General features: G+C 49.9%; 1 protein-coding gene and 1 pseudogene across 1 annotated transcript in view; both read right to left on the reverse strand.

The window, feature by feature from the left end:
• Positions 1-7,524: 7,524 nt before the first annotated feature.
• On the reverse strand, positions 7,525-13,243 carry LOC135272649 (proline-rich transmembrane protein 1-like; annotated as a pseudogene).
• A 9,861-nt stretch (positions 13,244-23,104) lies between these two features.
• LOC105719336 (neuroblastoma breakpoint family member 11-like) overlaps positions 23,105-25,814 on the reverse strand; it is a 39,585-nt gene continuing 36,875 nt past the window's right edge. The window contains exons 25-26 of the mRNA XM_064371118.1: positions 25,266-25,317; positions 23,105-24,735 (exon numbers count right to left, since the gene is read on the reverse strand). Coding sequence (XP_064227188.1) covers positions 24,495-24,735; positions 25,266-25,317 — 293 coding nt within the window. The 3' untranslated portion in view covers positions 23,105-24,494. The remainder of the gene's footprint in view (positions 24,736-25,265; positions 25,318-25,814) is intronic.

Genomic DNA, 25,814 nt, shown 5'->3' on the forward strand with positions numbered 1-25,814 from the left:
TCTAGGCAATGTTTGATTTTCTCACTTTAAAGTGGGAAATTCGATCAGATGTACCTTACAGTTTTTTTGGTGTTAACATTCATGGTTCATATTTTTTTTTTTGAAGAATATAGGTATACTGAAACCAATAGAACAAGATAACATATATCCAGAAGGCACTTTAGAAATAGGTAAACTTCATTCAAGTGAGACATTTTTTTTTTTTTTTTTTTTTTTTTTTTTTTTTGAGACGGAGTCTCGCTCTTGTTACCCAGGCTGGAGTGCAATGGCGCGATCTCGGCTCACTGCAACCTCCGCCTCCTGGGTTCAGGCAATTCTCCTGCCTCAGCCTCCTAAGTAGCTGGGATTACAGGCACGCGCCACCGTGCCCAGCTAATTTTTTTTGTATTAGTAGAGACGGGGTTTCACAATGTTGACCAGGATGGTCTCGATCTCTTGACCTCGTGATCCACCTGCCTCGGAAGTGAGACATTTTTAAGCAGAAGAAACCCTTAAGGCTTAGGAATAATGCTGTGCCCACATTCAAGACTAATGGCAAAGTGCATTTGAGTTAAGGTAGTTGGAAAGGGTTTACACAGAACGGTAACATCACACAGTGTAAATGAGGGGTGGGACCATCAGCCTTCAGAAGTGGTTTTATTTGGTGAAACCACTTCCTTTATTTTGTCACAAATGCTGGGGGGCACATATTGGAGATGGCCACCAGCCTGATGAAGCCTGAGCAGAGACTTAGACACAGACATTCCCAGGAGCCTGCCAAATCTCAGGCCCACAAAGCCCAAGTACGATTGGGTGCCTGGGAATTGAGTGGCTTCGTGTAAGGATCTTTTTTCTTTGACATGGGTGCACATCTCTTCACAGCCTCAATGGCCGTGCTCCTGAACACCACTGCACATGTATACTGTGAATCAACCCTACCACAATCCTGTGACCTACATGTGAACATGCTTTGTTTTGGGGAATAGCAAAGGTCAGTGGCTTTGTGCCAAGCCAAGCGGCTCTGTCAATCGTTGATCCATATTAGCTGCTCTGGGCCCTGCTCTGTTCAATATTTTGGTGACCTGAATGGAGATATAAAACATATAATTAATTCTACAAATCATTCCCCATCAGGGGGCCACTGCATAATTTGTGGAAATGCACATCAAATATTTGGATGACTTGGATAATTGGGGAATGATTCAGTATTTACAAGTGACAATTCCAAGTCGCAATATTTATAGAGATGAAAGAAAACATGACCCAGAAACAGCTGTCAGGGAAGGCTGGAATATTCAGAGGTCAAACGACCCGAAGGTAAGTAAAAGCTCCAAATGCTGCCACTGAGAGGAAAAAGAAGCCAATGTGACATTGGGATGTATAAAGATTGATATTGGACAGACAGGCAGGAACTCCTTGTACTAAAGTAATTAGTCATACGCTAAGTATATTATCATACTCAGATTTTGATTTCTACACTTTAAAAGCGTGGGAAAAGACCAGAGATAAGCCTGAAAGGAACAATAACAAAGTCTAAACGTTAAGAAATTTCCATCTGAGGAAAAGCCATACGATCTGCTTTAATTAAAACATCGATGAATAACTTCAAGAGTATCCTCAAGAAATAGAAAGGTGCTGGGTAATCGTTCCTGCCTCAGTTTCTTCCACGTGCTTAGATTTATAGAGACAGTTTGTCTGGCATCATTGGCACAAGGATAACAACCAGAAAGTGAGGTTGGCTGCTTGGCAGGGTGGCTTCACCTCCACCTCTCAGTAGCTGGGGTTCTCAGGCCTTTGGTCTCGGACCAAGAATTACACCATTAGTTTCCCTAGTTCTGAGGCCTTCAAGTTTGGACTGAGCCAGACTACCAGCATCCAAAGGTCTCCACCTTGCAGATGGCGTGTCCTGGGACCTAGATTCCATAACTGCATGAGCCAATTCCCCTAACAAATCCTCTCTCACATATCCCTCTATCCATCCTATTGATTCTGTCTCTCTTGAGAACCCTGACTAATACAGGGAGAAACTCCTTACTCCCTGGCCGATACTCTTTCCAGAAAGACCTTGAGCACCATCTCAGGAGAAAATCAATACCCAAGACCTCCAGGGCAGAGTTCTGGGATTTCCTACCTGGCCCAAAGCTGTCATGTTCACTAACCATTAGCACTGATCAAGCAAAGGGGACTTTCATGTGTCAGAGTGACTGCAAGGATGTACTTGTTCTGTCCCGATTTGGAAAGAAAGACTTCCCAAGGAAAGATGATAGGGAAAGGGATACAGGGTTTAAGGGTAAGAGGCAACTGGAAACCAGTTCCCTGTCGTGACGCAGCCCTTTCCTGGGACACACATGGGCGCGCACACACAGGATGCAGCTGGACTTCCCACCTGGTAGACTGCTTGGCCAGCATGGCCACGTAGGTGACCACGAAGCTCTGAAACTTAGCCCGTTGTTCCTCCCAGCGGTCATCCACTGAGTAGTAGTTGGGCAAGGGTGCTCCAAACAGGATCTCACTGCACAGGAGGGAGCTCTTCAGATTGTCTGCAGAGAGGCCCTCATCCACGTACCAATAGAACTCAGGGTGAGTCATGGCCAGCTCCAGGGAGCCTGCAAGGACAGGGGTGGAGGCCCCAAGAGTTCAGCCGGTCAGCTCCCACCAACCCTCCTCCCTCAAGGCCATCCAGTCTCATTGCAGCCCTGCCTCCCAGGATTCTCCCCTGCCCACATCTACCAAAACTCCACCCCAGGCCCCACAGCCACTCTCTCACCCTGCCCTACCCTTCCTCAAGCCCCTCCCTAACTTACCTAAAATGAACCCTACCTCAGTCTTCTTCAACCCCAATCTTTCTCCTGTCTTCCTCTGGCCAGATTCCAGGTTCTCTCATCCTGGCCTTTCTCTAACCAGCCTCACATCCGAGCCCCATCCCACGCTTTATCTACTTCCGACCACAGCAGAACCCCCAAAAGCCTTCACCTGGGTCTGCATCCAAACATCCCTCCAATCTCTCCTTCAGTTCCCTCTCACGCTCACCTCACACCTGAGCCCAGCCCTTTTCACCTTGCCCTCTGGCCATGCCCAGCACTCAGCTCCAGACTGACTGGGTCCGGACCAAATCTCCCTAAAGGGCTGTATGAAACCAGCTCCTACGCCCCGCCCCGGCATCCCGGCCGCTCACCCCGGATGTCTGCCAGGTCCTGGCCCATGCCGTCATAGGAGATCTTGCCGCCCCTCTCGGTGGGGAAAAAGTAGGTCATGAGCGAGCTAGGGGCGATCAGTAGGAGTAGGAGCCCAGCGGCAGTTAACACTGTCGTCCTGCCCCAGATCAGGGCCCTGGCTTCTGGGCCCCCGGAAAGGCCTCACCCTTTGCTTCTTCCTCCTGCTCCTCCTCTAGCCACACGTCCTGCAGCAAGGGGTCATCCTCTGTGTCCATAGCCTGCAGGAGAGGGAGAGGGTCAGCAGGCTGGAGAGACAGGGAGGGAAAGGGGCCCTGTGGTGTAGTTGGCGCAGCCCTGGGTAGCAATTCTGTCCACTCACAACCAAATACTTAGACTGCAATGGAATTGAATCAGACATGCATCAACACAACTGAATTTAACCACCTGTAAAAAACACAAAGAAAATTCCTGTTATTTGCCCATCACCTCTCCCTTTTGGGTCTTGGCTTGAAAGCCAAGGCCACGGAACAAAGGAGAATTGCAGACAGAAAGGATGTTTCTCCTGGGGGGATGGATGTTTTTTTAAAAATCTGACCACACAATTTTCTAATTTTTACTGCATCCTCTGACACTAGAACTCTCAAGGCCAACGTAAGCTGCGACTCCACTGCAACCACTCTTATTTAATGAATAACTGTAAAGTACCTCCAGGAAGTATCAGGGTGCAAGGGAAAGAGCATGATCTTTGGAATCAGGCAGACCCTGATTTGGGTCCTGGCTGTGTATCAGCAAGGCAGTGAGCCTCCCTGAACTTCGGAGTCCTCATCTATAAAATAGAAGTGGCCATTGCTGCCTCGTACAACTGTGGGGTCAAAGGTGGAAGTACTCTGCGGTCTGTGTAGTATGTTAGTTATTGTCTGTCACATAAGCAGATTTCTTTGCTCCCCGCTGGGGACTGTAGCATGCTCAACCATTGCCCGGGAACTGTGCCAGGACTAGGTGCCTGTCACAGCTCTCCTGGAGAACCCTCAGTAGCTTCCCACCCCCTCTCTGGGATGCTGCAGCTGCAGCCACTGTTTCTCAGGCTCGGGCCACTTACTATGCAGCTCCAGCAACATCAAACCTTTGGGCATGGGCAGGGGCCGGGCATCTGCCTCCCAGAGACTTCAGCGCAGCAGCAGGAGGGCCTGGCAGGAGAGGGCAGGGCTGGGCAACCAGAGGACTCCAGCGGGGTGGTCCAAAGAGAAGAGGCTTTCCGACATCCCTGGCATGGCCTGGGCCCCTTGTCCTGCCTGCCCTCTGGACAGAGACTCATTATCCAGTTAGATGCTAGGCAGTGAGAGGAGGAAGTTAATTATGCTAGCGATAGCTAATTAATGCTGCCTTTCCTATTAACATTCTCTGGAGTGCTCCATTTCAATTAGACAATCTGTCCAGGAAGAGAGGCTGTTGTCAGTCCAGAGAAAGTAAGCAAGAGGAGGTGAAGGAAGGAGGGAAACATAGACAGGAAAAGAGGAGAGAGACAAAGGGGAGAGTGGAATGGTGGGGGATGAAGGAGAGACTGAGATGCAAACAGGGAAAGGAGAATCAACAGGAAGAGTGACTAAGGATGTGGGGGAGAGGATGGGTGCGCAGCAGGAGATTTGCAAGAGAGAGGCCTGGAAGGGGCGGGAATTGCTCCTGTAATATGCAAGATTCCTATCAATGACATAATCAAACTTCCATTTGCAGCGCCCTAACATAAGCCTGCCAGCTTGCCGAGGGGGTGGTAACTGCTCTGAGGCCCAATTTGTGTTCGCACTGGAGGCAGCTCAGACTGACCCCATATCCAAAGGGAAAAACCCAGTCTGCACGTGGAGGTGAGGAGTGTGGGAGCCTCTGCCCCATTCTTGGCCTCAGAAGAAGAAAGCTGATGGGAATAAGGTGGAGAGGGGAGGGGCCGCATTTGCAGTTTTCTGGGAACTGCATCCATCCATCCTGCCCGTGCCTCAGCCTGCCTGGTGGGGAGTACAGTTTAGTGTGTTGGTGTTGCAGGGGGTCAAAGGCCAGGATTCTGGGTCACAGCAACACTCCCTGGGTGATCTGAAAGCCCCTTGATCCCATTGCTATTCCACCAGGAATGTCACTGCCTTCCCCCAGTGGTCCACATTGAATTCATCATTCAAGTCCTTGCTCAAGTGTCACCTCTGCCAAGAAGCCTTCCTAGATCTGAACCACCCTCCCATCAGCTGCCTGTCTAAGCTTCTCACCGTCCTTACCAGATTTCACTTGGAGGTAAAAATTACCGCAGGGAAGGGAGGGAGAGGCAGTGGAGCAGTGTTAAGAGCTATGACTTCGGAGGCAGACAGACTTGGGTGCAAATCAAGATTTAGGGCAGGCAGTTTAACTTTGCTCAGCATCAGTCTCCCCATCTGCACAATGGGTGGAACAGTGCTCACCGCCAAAACTGTCAGAAGGATGGCGTAGACAACAGACTGAGTACAGTGCCTGGCTGACATCAGTGCCTGGGAAATGGCAGCTACTATTCTTTTACACGCTCCTTCCCTCTGAAGGCTGGAACCCCTAACAGATACATGGAGCAGGCTGTGTTTTCCAAAGAGGCTGCAACAATATCTGCCATCTCAGGTGCTTATCTCAGGACGTGACTTTGCCTCTCCTCCTATCAAGCAGGCAAGGCTGCCATAGTCACCAGCCCACCCGGATTCAAGGGGAAGGAATGCAGACATTAGGAAGTAAAGGAAGATGCGGCTTCCTCCTGGCTCTCTTCGGATGCTCATCCTTGGGATCAGCCACCATGCTATGAGAACGCCCAAACTAGCCCATACAGAGAGATCACACGTAGGACTTCCTGCCGACAACCAAGCTGACAGCCAGCATCAACCACCATGTGCTGTGAGCATGTAAGCGACGCTGCAGATAATCCCAGCCCCCAGTCATTGAGTAACCCCTAGCCTTCCAGTCTTTCTAGCCAAGGCCCAGACACCATGGAGTGGAGCTCAGCCATCCTCTCCTGTGCCCTGTCCTGACCCGCAGAATGCACGATAGTTGTTATATGTCTCTGCGCTCTGGGACGTTTTGTTACATAGCAATAGCAACTGGAACAGTTGCAGTGAAGCCTTGTTCTGTGTGTGACTCCATGCCCTGCAGACAGCATTCGCTGGATTGAAGTGACCAGAAAATTGGGTCCAGCCACTCCACCTCTATGTGAGAGCCCTACAGGCGGGTAGACATGAGCTTTACGGGAGCAGGGACTTAGTTGTCATACTCCCTGTTGGGTTCTCATGGCCTAAAATATCCTTAGGGAGAGGGGCAGTCAGATATTTGTTGAGTGAAAGAAGAAAAAGAAGTCTCCGATGAACTTGGGTGAGGTATTCGATAGAACTTTCCCCTGGACAAATGAATTAACGGCATTTGCAGCGACCTGGATGATACTGGAGACTATTCTTCTTTTTTTTCTTTCGACTAAGCCTCTTCAATACCGTCTTTCAGAAGTTCACACACACGCACACACAGATCAGAACAAGGTGGGGCCGCGGAGGGGAGCGGGGATCTGGGACTTGGGAGGTCCATAGCCTGGATTCCTTTCTGCCCGGCTATCCAGGGGCTGGAAGAGGTGGAAGGGAGAATTTACAGAGATTTTACAGGCATGTTTCTTATCCCAGGGAGAAGGGTCCTGCACCAGGAACTTCCCAAATGTCCTACCGAAAACAAAAGGAGAGGTTCTGGGATTAGCAAGAAACTATGCTGAAATCTGGGTGGAGGAGGGACGAAAATATACTTGCAAAAAACGGGAGGTGGGGGCGTAGCTACCCCAGGGCTCGGTCCTTTGGCCGGAGGAAAGGGAAGAGTCTGTCCGTCTGTAGGCGAGGCCTGGAGCCACAAACCCAATCACTGGACTGAATCACCCCGCGGGGAAAAAAGAAGGCGGAGCCTGCCGACCTGGAGGCGGGGTTTTGTCAGAGCGAGGGCGGAGCTTATGGAGGAAGCGGGGTTTTGTCAGAGCCAGGGCGGAGCTTATGGAGGAGGCGGGGTTTTGTCAGAGCGAGGGCGGAGCTTGTGGAGGAGGCGGGGTTTTAGGGACCAAACCGAGATTGCTCGGCTGAGGGCGCTAGGCTTTGAGGGTGAGGGGGCCTGGAGCGACTGAGGGTCCGGCGTTTGGCCGGGATCCCGTAAAGCGGCGTCCCTTGGGGTGTGGGTTTTGGAGGGGTTCCTGAGGAACTGGATTCGGAGCTTGCTCGCAAAGCAAGACGTTCCGTGGAGGCGGAGTTTACGACGTGTTAAAGTCTGATGGCCCCAGAAGCGAGTGTGCCGGGCGCCCATTGGGTCCGCGGGATGACTGCAGAATGAGCCTGGGGGGTCGAGGGGCACAGAGTGGGGCCGGACCGGGGGCGTTTTTAGGGATCCCAGTAGTTCTTGTGGTGCTGCGCAGCGATGATGACTACGGTGAGGATGGTACAGAGCACCATGGCCGCGATGCCCACGGCCAGGGAGATGAAGAAGTTCCGGGCCTCGCGTGAAGCAATCTCGGCCGACACCATGTCTCCGCGGGCCAAGGCCCTGCGCACCTGCACTGCTTTGAAGATGGCAATGATGCCGTAGGCCAGAAGCAGCAGATGGCGGTCAGCACCGCGATGGGCCTGTAGTCCTGTGGCGGGCGCCTCGGCTCCAGTAGGGCCAGCCCCGGGCCCTGGGGAGGCAGGGGGAGAGTGGAGGTCGCTCCTGTCCCCCTCGGGGTCCCGCCTGCATATGGCGTGCCCACTGGGTAGATGGGCACGTAAGCAGTGCAGGGCTGCAGCTGTAGGGGGTATCCGGGTGCTAGGTAGTCCCCCAGCGGCAGCGTGCCCACAGTCCCCGCGTGCGTGGGCACCACGAAGCCGGGGGCCTGGGCAGTCTGGGCGGGAGCCGGTGGGGGCGGGGCGGCGGCAGCGGGCGGCGGCAGGGGAAATGGGCCCTGGAAGCGAGTCTCCTGACTTTTCAGATGACATGCCTGTAGTGTCACTGGGACAGGGTCCCTGCAGCCGGAGTGGGGGGTCCTCGGCCGGTGCTGGAGTCTGGATGCTGGATGGCGCACTGGGGACTATTATTCTAAGGGAAGTAACTCAGGAGTGGAAAACCAGACATCGTATGTTCTCACTGATATGTGCGAGCTGAGCTATGAGGACGCAAAGGCATAAGAATGATACTGTGGACTCTGGGGACTTGGGGGAAAGGGTGGGAGGATGAGGGAGAAAAGACTACAAATGGGGTGCAGTGCAAAACAAATTGTAAATTTGTTTTCCTTTCTCAAATGATGGGAAATGATCAGCGGTGCACCCTATTTGATGGGTGATGGGCGCACCAAAATCTCACAGATCACCATTAAAGAACTTACTCATGTAACCAAATACCAGCTGTACCCCAATAACGTATGGGAAAACTAAAAAAAAAAAAAAACAAAACTTTTTTTTAAAGAACTTCCCCTGGACAGAAAGGGCAACAGACCCCAAGCCACATAAGCATCGGCAGGGGATACAGATTCCTCCGGTTGGGAAGCGTCTGGAAGATTGTGAAATGGACAAGACAGGAAGTGGATTTGATGAGTTCTTGGTCTATCCTGCACCCTCCCCACCCTGTGCCTGCCTTCTCAGTCTGCCCCTAAAATGAAAAGTACCACAAGGGAAATCACACCAGACTGGTGGGTGGTCAACCCACCAGTCTCCAGGCCTGGCTCAGCCACCAGCTTTCTGGGTGGCCCTGCGTCTGCCCTGCCCCTCTTGGGGCCTTGTCTCCCCTATCCCATATCGGGGTGGTAAAAGCCCAGGTCCTTCCAGCTGTGCCACCCCTGGAGTCTCCAAGAAACCCCAGACAGCTCGGCTTCCCACCTCCCAGTCGGCAGCCCGAGTAGGGCAGGAGCCATCTGAGAGTCCCTTGCACCAAACTGAGGCTGGGCTGCTAGGGTGTCACACCAGTGCCTCAGCCAGCACCTCCCTCCGCAGGCCCCTCCACTAGGTAGGATGGGCAGCAAATTGTAAATCTGTTTTCCTTTCTCAAATGATGGGAATTGATTAGCTTAGCGAGGAACTCCAGCTGCTCCGTGGAAAGGAATGAAGGTGGTTCCTGCAGTAGCTGTCATTGATTCAGACAAAGCCCGGACTAGGACTGGGAGGACTGAGGGGGTGGAGTGAGGGGTGGGGAAAAGTGGGGGCTGTGGTCAGCCCTTTATGGGCCCTAGGAACGTTCTCCTTCTCGGTGATCAATGCCCTTTCTCTCTGCCTCTGTCTCTTTCTCCCTCATACAGGCATACTCAGAGGTTGTCAAAATTGAAACTCTGGGCTTCGTTGGGGCCCAGGAACCAAGGTGGACACACATCCGCGTGATCAGATCGTCCTCCTCTTGGGAAAGGCAACCGGGGCAGCTTCTTAAAAGAGAGCAAGAGGCCCTAGGGAGACTCAAAAGGAAAGACCTCACCCAGTTTCAAGCCCAGGCTTGTGGCAACCCAAAGCCATGTCTGCAGTCAAATCCCAGGTTTATCACAGAAAAAGAAAAACAAAACACATAACCATTAATAGCAGCTATCTGGGAGGATTATGGGTGATTTTTATTTTCTCCTTTGTACTTGTCTGTTTCTAATTTTTCTGCAATGATCAGGTACAGCTTTACTTTTATAATCAGAAATAAATGTTATTTAAAAATAGAATATTTGTGTATGTGTGGGGAAGGGATTTTGCTAACAGCCTTCAACCCTTTGAGGAATTCCTGTAAGAGGCAGGGGAGGAGGGCTCTGCCGTGCAAGGAGAGAAACCGAGGAGAGGCGGCTTAAGTTGTAGCAGGAGAGAGCCGAGTAAGAAAGCAGAAGGACCTTGGACAGGGGGAGTGGGCAAACGCCCCGTGGGTGAGCGAGTGTGGAATCACCTATTCCCGAGATGGAGAGAGGGATCGTTCAATGAGCAGCAAGCAGGTAGTGGCCCACTGGACCCAGAAGAGACTTCAGAGTATACCTTCTCCAGCGCCTTCATTTTACACATGGGGAAACTGAGACTTACTCAAGGTGAAGTCAAGGAGAAGGGACTGACCCGAGCTCATCTTATCCGTGGCAGGACCAGGATTCATTCTACTCCATCCCCAGATTCTGGGGACTGTTTTTGGCAGCCTCAAGGAACAACCAGGCCTGGAGGGAGATGGCTTGTGGACTCGAAGTGCCAAAATAGGAGAGCTAGTTTTGTTTTTGTTTTGTTTTTTGAGACGGAGTCTTGCTCTGTCGCCCTGGCTGGAGTGCAGTGGTGCTATCTCGGCTCACTGCAACCTCCACATCCTGGGTTCAAGTGATTCTTGTGCCTCAGCCTCCTGAGTAGCTGGGACTACAGGCATGCACCACCATGCCTGGCTAATTTTTGTATTTTTTAGTAGAGATGACGTTTCACCATGTTGGCCAGGCTGGTCTTGAACTCCTGACCTCAAGCGATCTGCCCACCTCAGCCTTCCAATGTGTTGAGATTACAGGTGTGAGCCACCTTGCCCAGCGGGAGAGCTGTTTTTGAAGCTGAAGGGAAAAGGCAATCTTCAAGTCACAGGTCAGACGGACTTCCCCATTTGGACAGAATGGGGCTTTCGTGGGAGGTGGTGTCACCTCAAAACCATCCCCAGGCCCCTGCCAGGCCTCACTCTTCTCCAGGGCAAGTGGGGCTCCCAGGGATGCGAACCCACGCCAGAGCCTCCCTGTGCTCTTGTTTTTATTATATTATTATTATTATTGTTTTTTATAAAGATGGGTTTTCACCATGATGGCCAGGCTGGTCTTGAACTTCTGACTTCAGGGGATCCACCCACCTCGGCCTCCCAAAGTGCTAGGATTACAGGCGTGGTCACCACGCCCGGCCTGTGCTCTTGTTTATAACTCCCTTCCTCTGGCAGAGGATAACAGAACCCTTCCTTCTCCATTCCCCCATCCCAGCCAGACTATTAAAATGTCATCAAAAAATCACATTAGACATGCAGATTTGACTTAAAATACATATATGTATATACAATTTAACAGCAATGAGGAGCTAATCAGTTTTTCTTCCCAGATCAGGGTGTTTTGCCTTCCCTGTTTCAGCTCTGGTGCTTGAACATCTTGAGGTCTTTGATTCTCTTACCCTTCGGTCGAGAGATTTGGGCAGAGGCGCAAAATGAGTTATTTTGAATTGAACAGCTCCAGAGAAAGGAGAAAAGAAAAGGGGAGGCCTTGGTGCCACCTAGGCATCGCTGTGCTAAGTCTGGATACTCCATCTTCTGAGAATCTGTAGCTCTCTGGATGCCCCAGCTATGTACCTGTCATCAGAATCCCAAACCTTTCTCTGAGACCTGGAACCTGCACCTAGGCCAGGAGGCTGGAGAGGCACTGGAGATGTGGTGGTGAAACTGGGGCAAAATCACACACATGGGGTGAAGTCAAATGCCTAGCTAGTTCACTGCAGAAACTGACACGCATTAGGATCATCATCATAATTAACTCTGCATCTACCACGTGCCCAGTACTCCTTATCCATCCTCTGTGATTCTCACATCAGCCCTGCAAGGACGCTGGAGAAGGCGTTATGAGCATCTACTTTTTACAGAAGCAAAATCAGAATTAGAAAGGTTCAGTGACTCGCTGGTGGTCACACAGCTACTAAGGGGCAGAACTGGAGTTTGAACCTCAGGTCTATTGCTCCTAAAGCCCAGGCTCTTTTTAGCCATACCAGGCAGCCTACGAGCTCTTTGATAGCTGAGATGTCAGTACTCACTGAAGAAACCCATTGCCTTTTACCAAGTTTGCACCATCCCCATAAGACCAGAAATCACTCAGAGCCTGGCAATTCTGCTTTCGGTAGGCGGCAGTTCAGGGCATGATGTAAAGGAAGTCTCCCACCAACCTCAGAAGCTTGGCCTTCCCTTCAATGGGTCATGGGTGTGATGGTGAATTCTATGTGTCAACTTGACTGGGCTATGGAGTGCCAAGACATTAGGCCAAACGTGATTCTGTGTGTGTGTGTGAGAGAGAGGGAGAGAGAGACAGAGACAGAGACAGAGACAGAGAGAGAGGTGGGGAGAGAGAGAGAGACTGAGATAGAGGAAGAGAGAGAGTTTCCAGATAAGTTTGGGTTTTCTTTTTTTTTAAAGATGGGGTTTCACCATGATGGTCAGGCTGGTCTTGAACCCCTGACCTCAGGTGATCCACCCACCTCAGACTCCCAACTGCTAGGATTACAGGTGTCAGTCACCACGCCTGGCCAAGTTTGGGTTTTTTTTTGAGATGGAGTCTTCCTCTGTTGCCCAGGCTGGAGTGCGGTGGCACAATCTCGGCTCACTGCAAACTCTGCCTCCCGGGGTCAAGTGCTTCTCCTGTCTCAGCCTCCTGAGTAGCTAGGATTACAGGTCCATGCCACCATGCTTGGCTAATGTTTGTATTTTTAGTAGAGATGGGGTTTCACCATGTTAGCCAGGCTAGTCTTGAACTCCTACCTCAAGTGAGCTGCCCGCCTCAGCCTCCCAACATGCTGGGATTACAGGAGTGAGCCGCCAAGTTCAGCCTCCGGATAAGATTAGCATCAGTACACAGAGTAGAGCACATGGTGCTCACTAACGAGGGTGGGCCTCATCCAATCAGTTGAAGATCTGAATAGAACAAAAAGGCTGAGTAAGACGGAATTCTTTTTGCTGAATGCTAGAGCTTGGATGTTGGTCTTTTCTTTTCTTTTTTTTTTCTCTCTCTTATTTTATTTTTATTTTTATTTTTGAGATGGAGTCTTGCTCTGTTGCCCAGGCTGGAGTGCAGTGGTGTATCTTGGCTCACTGCAACTCCACCTCCCAGGTCCAAGCAATTCTCCTGCCTCAGCCTCCTGAGCAACTGGAACTACAGGCACACGCCAGCACGCTCAGCTAATTTTTTGTATTTTTAGTAGAGACGGGATTTCACGATATTGGCCAGGCTGGTCTCGAACTGCTGGCCTCACGAACCACCCACCTGGGCCTCCCAAAGTGCTGGGATTACAGGTGGGAGCCACCATGCCCGGCTGACACTGGTCTTTTCTGGCCTTTGGACTCAAGCTAAAATACCTGCGGTTCTTGGGTCTTTAGCCTGCCAACTTTCAGACTAGAACTTACACCATCGTCCTTCCTGGTCCTCAGCCCTTCAGTCTCCAACAGCAGCTATGCCGTCAGCTCTCCTGGGTCTCCAGCTTGCTGTCTTCAGATCTTGGGGCTTCTCAGCCTCCATCGTCACATAAGCCAATTCCTTCTCCTAAATCTCTCTCTCTGACATATATAAATCTTCTATTATTTCTTTTTCTCTGGAGAACCCTAATACAATGGGGCCATGAAGCATCCGAGAGAGAAAGTAGGGGTGAAGCAGGGAACCCCATCCTAGCAGCTGGCTCCTAGGGCCCTCCCAGAGTCTTCTCTGAAGAAGTCCCAAGTCCTACCTAGAATCTCAAATAAAAATGGCAACAGAGCCCGGGAATGCCTTCTAGATCCATAGAGGAAGGGGTGTTGCTGGGTGACTTTCCACACTTGTCTGAGCTCTTTCCCCAGCAAGAAGAACCAAAATCTTTCACCCCATGTCCCCTGCCCCAGCCCCAGGGAAACCTGGCTTTGCGGCTGCCGCTGCAGCAGGCACCTACCCCCACTCCCCACCAGCCCTGCAGCCCCGTAAGAAACACATCTTTATTGGCTCAATTTGCCAGCAGGAAGCTCAGAGAGGCACAAACGACCATTCCTCTCTGCAAAGAAAACCAGGGCTAATTATTAGGAGCCCAGGTTCGGTGGGGAGGGGAGTCAGGTGGGACTCTGTGGCGAGCCTGTCCAAGCCCCTATTTCTCAGAGAAGATCAGACTGCACAGATGGAGTCGATGAAGGATGACTGGCCTCCCCGGGCTGACAGCTGGTGAGGAAACTGTGGGCGCTGACTCGTAAACCGAACGGCTCAATACTTATCAGGCAAACAAGCTTTGCCCGGGTCCATATATCACCCGGGGAAACGTCCCAGCCAACACCAGAGGGATCCAACGCTGATGGGCACAACAGCCACTGTCACCTTCCCTGTTCTGTGTCCCCTCTCTAGTGGGCTCCGTGGGACAGAACTGGACCCCCTAACACCAAGAGGGAAATATGGAATGGGGATGGTGACACTGCTCCCCTGCAGAACCACAGCAGCTGGTATGATTATTATGAACTTCTTAGTTCATCATAAGGTCTGGCCCCTGCTGTAGGCAGGTCCACAAGTCGACTGGAACAGACTCCTTTATTCTCTGCTGCAAAGATCCTCGGACTGCAGTGTGAATTGGAGTGACTAGGCATACTTGTTAAAGTGCAGATTCTAGGGTGATACCAGGTCAGATTCTGAGGAGGTGGGGACCAGGAACCTGGGCTTTGTTTCCTTTGGTCTGTTTTGAGACGAGGTCTCACTCTGTTTCCCAGGCTGGACTCCAGTGACACTATCATGACTCAATGCAGCCTTGACCTCCCGGGCTCAAGTGGTCCTCCCACCTCAGCCTCCCAAGTAGCTGAGAATACAGGCGCATGCCACCACACCTGGCTGTCTTTTATAAAATCTTTTTTGTAGAAATGGATTTTGCTACGTTGCCTAGGCTGATCTCAAGCTCAAGCAATCTTTCTTCCCTGGTCTTCCAAAGTGCTGGGAATACAGGTGTCAGCCAACGTGCCCAACCTGGAATCTGTATTTAAACACCTCCCCGGGTGATTCTGATACAGGTGGTCCAGCAGCATTCTTGGAAAGCCCTTGCTGCCCTAGTCCTCCTCCCCTGTTCCCAGTGGCTCCCTCCAGCAACTGATCAGCCTTTGGCCTCCCCGCCCCCACCCGACAAGGCTCACATGTGCCCCTGGGGTTCGGGGAATGGACTCAGGCTGCTGGATCGCTAGCCAAGGCTCACTCCTCAGCAGTGTCTTTTCCTGCAGCCATGGGGAGGGAAGAAATGATGGCATTTGGGCCAGCCGGACAGGGGGACACACACAGCACACCCAGATCAGTCAAACAGCTCTTCTTGGTAGAGCCAGACCGTAGAAGGTAATAGAAGTCCAAGGGCTCACTATGTGCCAGGCCCCTTACAAGGGGACTGGGTGGGGAGTTTATCATTCACTGAGCACTACTATGTGTCTGGCACATGGGAGGTGCTTTATTTATTTATTTATTTATATCATGTCTGATCAAACCCCTGCCCTACAAGGATGGCTGCAGAGCTCGGCTGGACTGGAGCCTCTGGAGGCAATGTCACAGCCCATCCTTTTAGCCACAGTGCCCCGCTGCCAAAGGAACTCCACCGACTGAGACTCTCTGGCCCCTTTTCCCCACCTGCTGCCCCTGCCTGCACAACTCCGGCCTCGCCATCAAAACCCATCAGCTCTGGATCCTGAAGCCCACACAGCAGCCTTGGCATCACTGGGGAAAAGACAGTGAAAGCTGAATAAAACCAGCAACACTTACAGAACCTGTGAGATCTGACCAGACTCCCAGATGCCCTGGCCTGAAGGGTCAGGGGGTTCCTGGAAACCCTCACTGCAGTCCTTGGCCAACCCGTCCAGACCGTCCCCTCCCACCGCATGGCTCCCACCCTCAGTCCCAAGTCCTGGGTGTGTGACACTGGAGACCACAGCTGCCAAGTGCAGAGGAACCTCTGGGCCCAGCAGCCAGTCCAGCACCCTAGCCCCTCCACTGCCGTGTTCATAGAAAATAAAAAGATTTCAACCATATATGACCAATAACTATGGCCATCAAAGCCAAATTGGATTTCTCCCTGGCTGATGAGCTCAGGGCCCTTTTCATTCTGAGATCCGATCAACAAATCTGTAAAACAATTCCCTCAGCATCGCATCTTGGGATCTTGCTGCAAGTTCAAGCTTGGGGGCAAGGGAGGTGGAGGAAGCAGGTGATCTGTGCCTGAGGCAGCACAAGTGGCCCCAGGGACTTCAGGTTGGAACCTGCCTGGACACTGGCCTGCTGTGTGACCTAGAACATGTCCCTTCACATCTCTGGATAGGTAGTTTCTTCATCTGCCAGATGGGGAGTGGGAAGAGACGCTCTCTAAATCCTCTGCCTCTGATTCTCAGTCACCACCCGGTTGGGGGAGGCAGAGCAAAGGGAGCTGAATGTTGGGAGAGGCTCCCCTTCACCTCTTTACAGAATCACTGGTGGGGGCAGCATGCAGGGGTCCTGCTGTCTTTGGAGGGGGCATGCACAGGGGCCAGGCCAAGTGGCAAGAACAGCTGAATAGCCAATAGCCATGTGCTGGGTGCCATCAGCTTTGCTGGGACACGGCAGGTGGTCACCGGCCAGTTCCTAGCTCTGGGGAATGCTTGGGAGACTGCAATCCCTCCCGCAGCCCCAGCACACCCAGACCACAATCTGTGGGTCCGGGCATGTTGCAAAACTCTTCCTTGCCCCACACCACCCAAAGAGAAGCTGGAGAGTACATGGGAAGCTAAACGTGCTCAAACCTGCTGGGGGGCCGGGATGGAGCTCGGGATGGTGCTCTGGGAGAGGGCTGTACACTCAGCCTCACTGCCTGGGAAGGAGGAGACAACCTTAGGGCAAATCTCTCTCCCTCTGAGAACTTGGGTCTCCCCCATCCCCTGCTGCCTGGGCCTGTGAAGGGCTGAGGAGGCCAGCAGCAGAGGAGAGCGGGGAGGAGGCGGTGGAGCTGCCCTTGTGATCCTGAGCCGGAGTCCTTTCTCTTCCCATCCTCAATCCTCTCGTGGGGGTGGGGAGCAGTGGGACCGAATCGTGTTGCCTCCATGCAGCAACTTCCAGCTTGGGGATCATTTTTGCGTAGGTTTCTCCTCCAGGAATTATTTCCAATTTGCAGACATGAAAACTGAGACTAAGAAAGCGAAGGGACTTATTTGAACCTGATTTCTGATAAGCTGAGTACCCTTCTCACTGTGGTAGATTTTATTTGAGTCTTACGTATTTCAATATCTCAGGGTCCTAAGTCAGTCCTCCCAACCCCCACTTGGGTGTGTGTGCATGCATGCACATGAGTGTGCATGCACGTGAGTGTACGTACACACACACACACACACACACTCACAGCATCTGCCCTTCTGGTCACAGCTTAGTTACAGCACTGGCTGGACTGTGGGTTCCAGGGAAGGGAGGAGGGTGGAACTGGACTGACCCAGGTCCCCATCAGGTCAGTGGCTCCAAGGAAGGCTTCTTGGCTCCCCTGCTGAGTGACAGCTCAGGCATGGATAGTGAGGAGCAGGTGTCTGTCCAGGAGGTGGGCTCAGTACCCCTCAGCCCCTGGGGCCAGCACAGAGGCCCTTGCTCTGGGGTGGGGGGAGTCTGACACTGGCCTCAGCCTCACCACTCCCTCCACAATGATGCAGCTGCCTACTGAGACAGGAGTTGAGGGTTGCTGCTCAGCTGCTGGGGCAGAGGACGGGGGATGGAGAAGGAACCCTCAAACACTGCCCTTCCCCAACTCTGCTGCCTTTCTCATAAAATGCTTGGGAGGCTCAGGGCCGCAGGAACTAAGAACTGTTGCTCCCAGCCCCAGAGGCCAAGAAATACCCAGTGAAGCTACCTGGACTCAAAAATCCCAGACCCCTGCCCTCACACCCCCACCCTGCTCAATGGTGGAGTGTTACCAAAGTCCCATGGGCATGCCCCTCCCCACGCACCAGGTCTTCCATGATAATGGGGCTCTGTCTCCTATTTGAACTTGGCCAAGTCTTTCCTTCTCCCGGGCCTCAGTATGCCCTTCTGTCAAAGGGAGGGCTGGACTGGAACTTTCAGATACCTCCCAGTTCTGTCATTTGGAGTCCCTAGAGGGCCAGGACACAGGAGTGTGACACAAGAGAGAGGATGGGGTAATTTATTGCTGGGGAGCCAGTTGAGGTCAAAGGGTCATAGATTCCCCGGGTCCTGAGGCAGCAGCCTCCATCTGCTTTCAGCAGGTTCCAATCCATGCCACAGCCAGAAGCCAGAGACAGCCCAGGACCAGAGGGTCCTGCAGAATGGGATGAGGGTGGGGCAGGCAGTGAGAGGGCAACATTCAGGGAGTCAGTCTCTCGACCCAACCTGAGCCAAGGGAGTTCTGGGCCCCTCATTATTCCAGGACTGGAGAACCAGCTGGAGGAGGAGAAGGCTGGGAATGCTTTGAGAGTAGGTCTGAAGAGGGAGAAATAAGCTACTTAAGCTACTTAGTCTTTGGGGCTGGTGACAGCAGGAATGATGCAAATTGATTCCTATTCAAGTGCTGTCCCAGGCAAGGTGGGGGCAGGGAAGGCAGAAGCCTCCTTCCCAGAAGCAATCACCTCCAAGCACACCCCCTGAGCATCAGAGCAACTTCTGAGCAGGGTAGCGGCACAGCCACCCTGTTCCCCCAGACCTGGGCTCAGCTGCCCATTCTCCATGTCCCCTCAGGATGGGGGGACGTCCAGGACTCTCTAATCCAGAGCCAAAGCTCCCCCTCCCCAGGCTCCTCCAATCCAGGGCACTCCACTGCTGGGCAGGGCAGCTCCTCAGCTTTTCCTGGGGTGGGGGATGAGAAAATGACCCTTCCCTTTCTCTGTATTTGGGGTCAGACCCTGCCAAATCAAAGCCCTAATGTCAAAGTTCTTCAACCCCCTCCCCAATTCATACATTTACCAATTCATTCACTCTCACTTCATTCACTTGTTGGTGCTTGCTATATAAAATAAAATAAAAACTTCAAAGTTTTGCCATAAGCAATTGAGCATATTCCTAGAAATGTTTCTAAATCGTAACCTGAGAGCATGTCGATCTCCATAGTGCGAAAATGACTAGGGCCGTGATTTAACTTGCTTTTTTTTTTTTCAGTAATTCCCTTTTGTTTTTCTCTGATCATTCCTTTCTTTCCTGAACCTCTTTAGAGCAACACTTACAGGATTGCCTCTGTAAATCCTTAATCCTGTCCCGGAAAAACTAACCCCCAAATCTCTAGTATCCACTGGCTTTTTCCAGTGTGGAAGCTGTCCCCTCGACCTCCCATAGATCACTGGAAAGGACCCGAGGCCTCAGTTCTAATACCCGGCTTGTCACTAACTGGTGTGTGGCTTTGGTTTGCCCCTTAGTCTCTGTGAGTCTGCTGCACCCTCATCTGTCAAAGGTGGAACTGGACTTAGTTGAGCTCTGAGGTCCATATAGACTTGGCACCTTCACGTCCTCGTTATGTCAACTGGACACCAACTTAACAGGGGACTTCCCTGCCAAATGTCCTCTTCTTCCTACAACAGGCTGTTTCTGTATGTGCATGTTTCATGCTAAGCACTTCTTTCTGGGGGAAGATGGCAGAGAACATTTTTCTACAGAGACAAAGTGATTTGGAGAGTCACCTGGCCCCTGAAGAGGGAATGGTAGTATCCAGCCACCCAGCGTGCAGTGAACTGGAGCAGGGATCCTGGCACATGGGGAGGTGGGGAGGCTCCCCCTAACCTGGGGCACCTGTTGTTCCTCCAGACTGCAGCGCATGCTCTTAGCTCATCCTCTTACCTGGCTCTCCACACTCCTGGCTTTAGTCACCATGTCACTTCACTCCAGCTTCAGGTAGCCTTCAGCAGGGCCTGGCAACATACACCGGTTTGGTTTATCTTTGTCTGCAGGTGAAATCCCTAAGGGCTCTGCCGCGCACTCCAGCCTTGTGACCCTCGTCTTCCAGGAACCATGCAAGAAGTACAGCCACCAGAGGTCCTTAAAGCAGCAGGAAGTGTGGGCCTGTCCCCGTTTTGTGCGGCCACCTATCTGCTGAGGAGCATCTGGGCCTCGTTCCTCCAAGTCCACTGGAGGGTCCAGAAGAGGGAGTCAGAGGTGTGTCCCGGTGGAGCGGGAAGAAAGGCAGAAAGCCTTTCTGACAGCTATGGAATACCCTTAGCCAAGGCCCACTTGGCCCAGCATGAAGCAAAGGATGTGTAGTTTGCATAGACGGTTTTGAGACTGCTTCTCAACAGCCCCGGCAGCGTGGCAACTAGCAACAGCACACTTCTTGCCTCATCAGCTGCCCTGAGATGGAAAACTCAGTGGATATAGGACCCTGATTCTGATGAATGAAGCATGTGGTCCCAATGCTGGAGCTCCTCTGGCAGGTTCTAAAAGCACAATACTGAGCAGCGGTGCCCTGATGGACAGCACTGGTGGGGACTCAGTGAGCGCTACTCACAGATCCACACCTGATCCTATTGGGTCGTCAGGCTGGGCTTTGGTCTGCACTGTAGCATCTGTGTTCTTTGATTTCACATCATGAACATGGTGACTTCCCAGATACCATCTCAGGCTTAAGCTAGCACGTCCTATTTCTTTTCTTCTATGACATCCAAATTGGACTGACCTCACTTCAAATACGCCGTCCCATTTTGTCATCCTATCTCACCCTGGGGAAACTGGGGACTGATAGTCAGACCAATTCTGCTGAAATTCTTGCACAGAGCAAACCTGTGCTCATTTTTAAGTGGCATGGGAGAGGCCCCCAGAGATAGTAAAGCCCAGTCTGTGTCTTCACAGTGCTGAGACAGTATGTCTGTGTGTATAAATGCATGATAAAGATTGATATATGTTGCTATCACCATGTGTTGAAGGCCAATATAACTGGTGGACAGGGTGGGAGAAAATGGAAGTCTTTTTGGTGATTATTAAAGCAAAACATATATAAAGAAATAAATAGTTTTTCTTTCACTGCTTTGTTTCCTATTTCTGCACCAATGCCTTGACAGTATACAGAATTAGAAAGAGAAAATGGGAAAGATAAACTGTGTTTCAGTGCATAGTCTAATGCTTGAACTCTAACTTTAAAAGATTAAGGTTTTTCCTCTGTCATTTTGTGTGAATCCCTAGTCCGAAAATATGCAAGAATGGTTCTTGAAGTTGGTGTACCTTAGAAACAGCTGTGGAGATTACAGGAGCTACACACTGGTCTCCAACCCCAGGAGACTGAGGTGGTGTGGGCCCTAGAGTCTGCCTTTTTATAATATAAGCACCACAGGTGGTTTTAGTACATGAGGGCTGCAGATCACACTGGGAAAAGTTCTTTTGGAGACAAGGAGGGAAGTGTGGGACTTTATATTCAAACTCAGTATCAGTCTTGCCATAGTGAAACACAACCCTGAACAGAACCCAACAGCGCTTGATTCCAGGCTGATGTCCACAGAAGCAGCATTTAGACTCACCCTGGGCCACAAGGGAATCAGCTGCCCCAGGAGGAAGAACCCACCAAAGTTCTGGTCAGCTTTATCACTGGAAATTAATTGGGCTTCAAATAAATGTCAGGGGCAGGCAGGCTGCAGTGACCACAACACTCCTTGGGTAAACCCTGATGTTGCACAGGTCTGGAAGACGCCGGGCTTGAGGTCACAGCCAGTACGACAGCAGCAGCTGCAGCCGCTATGGGAATGCTTGCATCAGCCCTCCCACACTCCAGGCAGTGCAGCCTACAGAGAGATTCCTTTTGCTTGGGGGAAATAGAGGAGAGTAAGCTAGAGGCTTTACCTGGGAACCCAGAGAACAATCCCTGATCTTCCCCAAGTCCAACAGGGCTGGGGACCTGGGAATCTGTAAGGATTGCAGTGTGCCTGGGCCTAGGGTGCCCTGTAGTACAAAAATGGCTGTAGTGACCACTGGCTTAGGGAACTCGTCAGCCCACTTTGAATTCCTGGAAGGCCCTCTGAAGGACAGGTACAAACAAGACCTGATTGCAAAGGCTGGAATAAATACCTTATCCATCAATGCCCAGATATTGACAAATATCAACAGTATCAAGAACATTGAAGTCAATACGACCTCACCAAATAGACCAGATAAGCCACCAGTGACCAACCCTGGAGCGATGGAGATATGTAACTTCTCAGGAAATTTAGAATAACTACTTTGAGAAAGCTCAATGAACTTCAAGAAAACGGAAACAATTCAAAATTATATCAGAAAAATTTAACAAGGATACTGACATAATAGAAAACAGTAAACAAATCCTGGAGCTGGAAAATGCCTTAGTAAGTGTCAGTAGAATTGATTAAGCAGAATTAGTGAGCATTTAAAACAAGCTATTTCAAAATACAGTCAGAGGAGAATAAAGAAAAGAATAATGAGAAGGAACACAGAATGCTTAAGAGATCTAGAAGAGGGCTTCAAAAGAGAAAATCAAAGATTCATTGGCCTTAAATAGGGGGTTGAGAAGGAGCACAGAGTAGAAACCTTCTTCAAAGAAATAATAATAATAACAGAAAACTTTCTAAACCTAGAGAAAGATATAATATTCAGGCACATTGTGGAAGACAGTGTGGCGACGCCTCAAGGATCTAGAAACAGAAATACCATTTGACCCAGCAATCCCATGATTGGGTACATACCCAAAGGATTATAAAACATTCTATTATAAAGACACATGCACACGTATGTTTGCTGCAGCACTGCTTACAATAGCAAAGACTTGGAACCAAACCAAATGCCCATCAAAGATAGACTAGATAAAGAAAATGTGGCACATACACACCATGGAATACTATGCAGCCATAAAAAGGATGAGTTCATGTCCTTTACAGGGACATGGATGAAAATGGAAACCATCATTCTCAGCAGACTGACACAGGAACAGAAAAGCAAACGTCGCATGTTCTCACTCATCAGTGGGTGCTGAACAATGAGAACACACGGACACAGGGAGGGGAACATCACACGCTGGGGCCTGTCAGGGGGTGGGGGAGCTAGAGGAGGGCTAGCAGGGGGTGGGGAGATTGAGGAGGGATAGCATTAGGAGAAATACCTAATGTAGGTGACGGGCGGTGGAGGCAGCAAACCAAAATGGCATGTGTGTACCTGTGTAACAATCCTGCAAGATCTGTACATGTACCCCAGAACTTAAAGTAAAAGAATAAAAAAAAAGAAACAAAAGAAGATACACCCTGGAACGTGGTTTGTTCCCAGTAATTTGAAACATGTAAAGAATGGTTAAATGATCACTTGACAGTTATACTACAAACAGGAATAAGACAGCCTGAGTTAAACATCATTACTTGGAGAAGATAAATTTTAATGTCAATTTTCAATCTTTAAAATCTTTGGTTTTATTTTCAAAACAAATCCTCAATCTTAAAAAGATCACGGCAAAGAAAAAAAAGGATTAGTCCTTTTGCTTTTTCAAATAACAAACATGGAAATGAATTCTTATGAATGTCAACAGTCAATGTAGTGTGGTATATTAAGAATTGACTTTCATATAATGGCTAAGTTTAGAGAGATTACATTTCATGAGAAAATACTTTATGAATTTTCATGGATTTTCTATTCTGTTTTGGGAAATGGTTGTTCGTGTCTTTCGGTGTATTCTCCTTCCTGTCCACATATATGGAATCTGCCTATTCTCTTCTCTTCTGAAATAGTTTAAAAGACTCAAAGAGAATGGCCTGGGCTCTGCATATCCTTAGTCTGATAGACATTTCTCTGGCTGCTCACTTAAATAGATAGTAGCAGCTAATTAAGTAAACTACCTCTCTCGTCAGCCAGAAATTAACAAAGGCTTAAAAATTAGCAAAATCTATTTTGCTGTGGCCTTATGTGCTGATGGTCTTATCTTAAACACAAAACAATTTTCATTGTAGAGATTAAAATTAACTTTGGCAAAAATTGAAATGCAGGCAGGGAATTTTTTTTGTTCAACAACAGAAACTAGCAAAAGCAAAGATACAGTAAAAACAGAAAATTTCCAGTGTAGACATGTAAATATAACAATTAACACAGCCAGGGATGATTAATGAACAATAAAATGTTGAGGGATGATCATTTGAATACAGGATATTAATACTTTTAAAAACCATTTTTCCAATTACCTCAGTATAAATAAGGTGTCTCTGAAAGGTACAGATCTGGCATCACAATCACGGTGATAGACAAATGGTGGAACAGTCCTGGTATCACGATCATGGTGGTAGACACACGGGACCTTCTCTACCTGCAGATGGGTGAGGTAGCATTGACCCTGCAGTGTTCCCGGAAAAACATTTAGGCTGAATTTAATCATGAGGACATTTTCAGACAACTTCAGAGTACAGACCATGGAGCCAGACAGCTGAACTGTCCTCTACAAACAAGCCCATGTCACCACCATCAACGACAACAACAAAAAGATGAGGAGACACTTTGGGTTCAAAAGAGCTAAAGAAATGTAGCTACATTACCTTTTTACTCTTTTTCAACCCAAAATGTCTCTTCTCCTTTTAGTTGTGTGATTTGTGGTGACATGGGCTGTCTGAAGGAGACAGGTCAGTTGTGCTGCTCACTGGTCTACATTCTGAAGTTGTCTGGAGATTACCTCAGGCTATGAAACTCAGGCTAAGTGTTTTCAGAAAGAACATGGCATTGTTCGTATTCTGCACCGGCAGAGTCCCATGTGACATGTTGTCTTAGTGTGGAAATGTGACCCCTATCCGGGAGACCAGGTGGAGTCTTGTCACCGTCATAGTAAGAAACCTATTGTCCATGTCCAAAGTCAAGTGAACATACTCTTCTACAAATAAAAAAATGGCATATGTGTAATCCTGGCATATGTAATAAAACTCTGGATAAGCTGTATACGTTGAATACAATATATCCGGTGAGTACCAGACTTCAGGCTCTTCTGCTTCCACCAGCTCCGTGCTGAGCCTAAAATAGGAGGAAAAACCGAAGAATAAGTCAGGGAAAATAAGACACCACAGAGCCCCAACTAGATTTCATGGGTAGCACAAGAAAGTGGTAAATAAAGAAAAAACATAGATCCATTAATGACGTAACAAATTATTGCCTTATGTTGGGATGGACGAGAGTAGAGTAAAAAAGAATGAAAGAGAAAGACAGAGAGAGAGAGAGAAAGTAAGCTCAGTGAACCGTCCAGGTGACACACTGATGAGGGAGTAAAAGCACACTCTGAGTTAGTACCCTCAGGACTCACAGCGTACACTGATCACAAAAACAAGTAGGGTCAACCTACAGTAGTTAGTAAATGCTAAGGGGAGGAAGAAACGGAAACCTAAATATCTACTGCAATGAACACCAACAGCAATGTTAGTAGGAATAATTCAGGCTTCGTTGAAAAGATGGTATCGATATTGTCAGCCCACTCTGTTTTCCCTGGACCTGGCGTCTCCACAATTTTGTCAACACAAAATTAGCTGTTCACAATTGCTCAAACTTACCTGGGGCACAGTGGGCCTTGGTCTTCTTCCTCTTCCTGGTCCTTTTTAATCTCTGCAATAAATTCAGATAGGGACAGACAAAATAAGCCATTACCCTACACCCATAACAGTCCACTGTCTAATCCCTGCACAGGGACCTCAGGCTCCTCAGCATGAGAACAGGATAACGTGAGAGAGAGACTTCAGGAGGTCTCAAGGCCAATCATGATAGAGATTCCTTGGTTTGTGTCTCAGAACCAATGGTGAAACGTCCCTATTCTGGTAGACCATTATCCCTTTATCCCAAGTTTGTACAAACAGTTATGCCAAGTTTGTACAAACGGGAAAGGACCTTGCAGACACGCATGGGGAGCAAAACTCATGAGGAACGTGGTAGCTGGCAAGAGACATTTAATTCAGATTGACAGACAACTCGTGGACATGTGCTGCATAGCTTGGTGTTGAGTTTGCAACACTTGACTTGGGTTTCAATGTCCTGACAGTCGGCCCATGGTGCGACGGGCATGGACTGAGACTAGAGAGAGAGCAAAGCTCACTGACCCCCCGCAT

Source organism: Aotus nancymaae, unplaced genomic scaffold (assembly GCF_030222135.1).
Source record: "Aotus nancymaae isolate 86718 unplaced genomic scaffold, 86718_ANA_hifiasm-v0.15.2.pri h1tg000121l, whole genome shotgun sequence".
Taxonomy (NCBI): Eukaryota; Metazoa; Chordata; class Mammalia; order Primates; family Aotidae; genus Aotus; species Aotus nancymaae.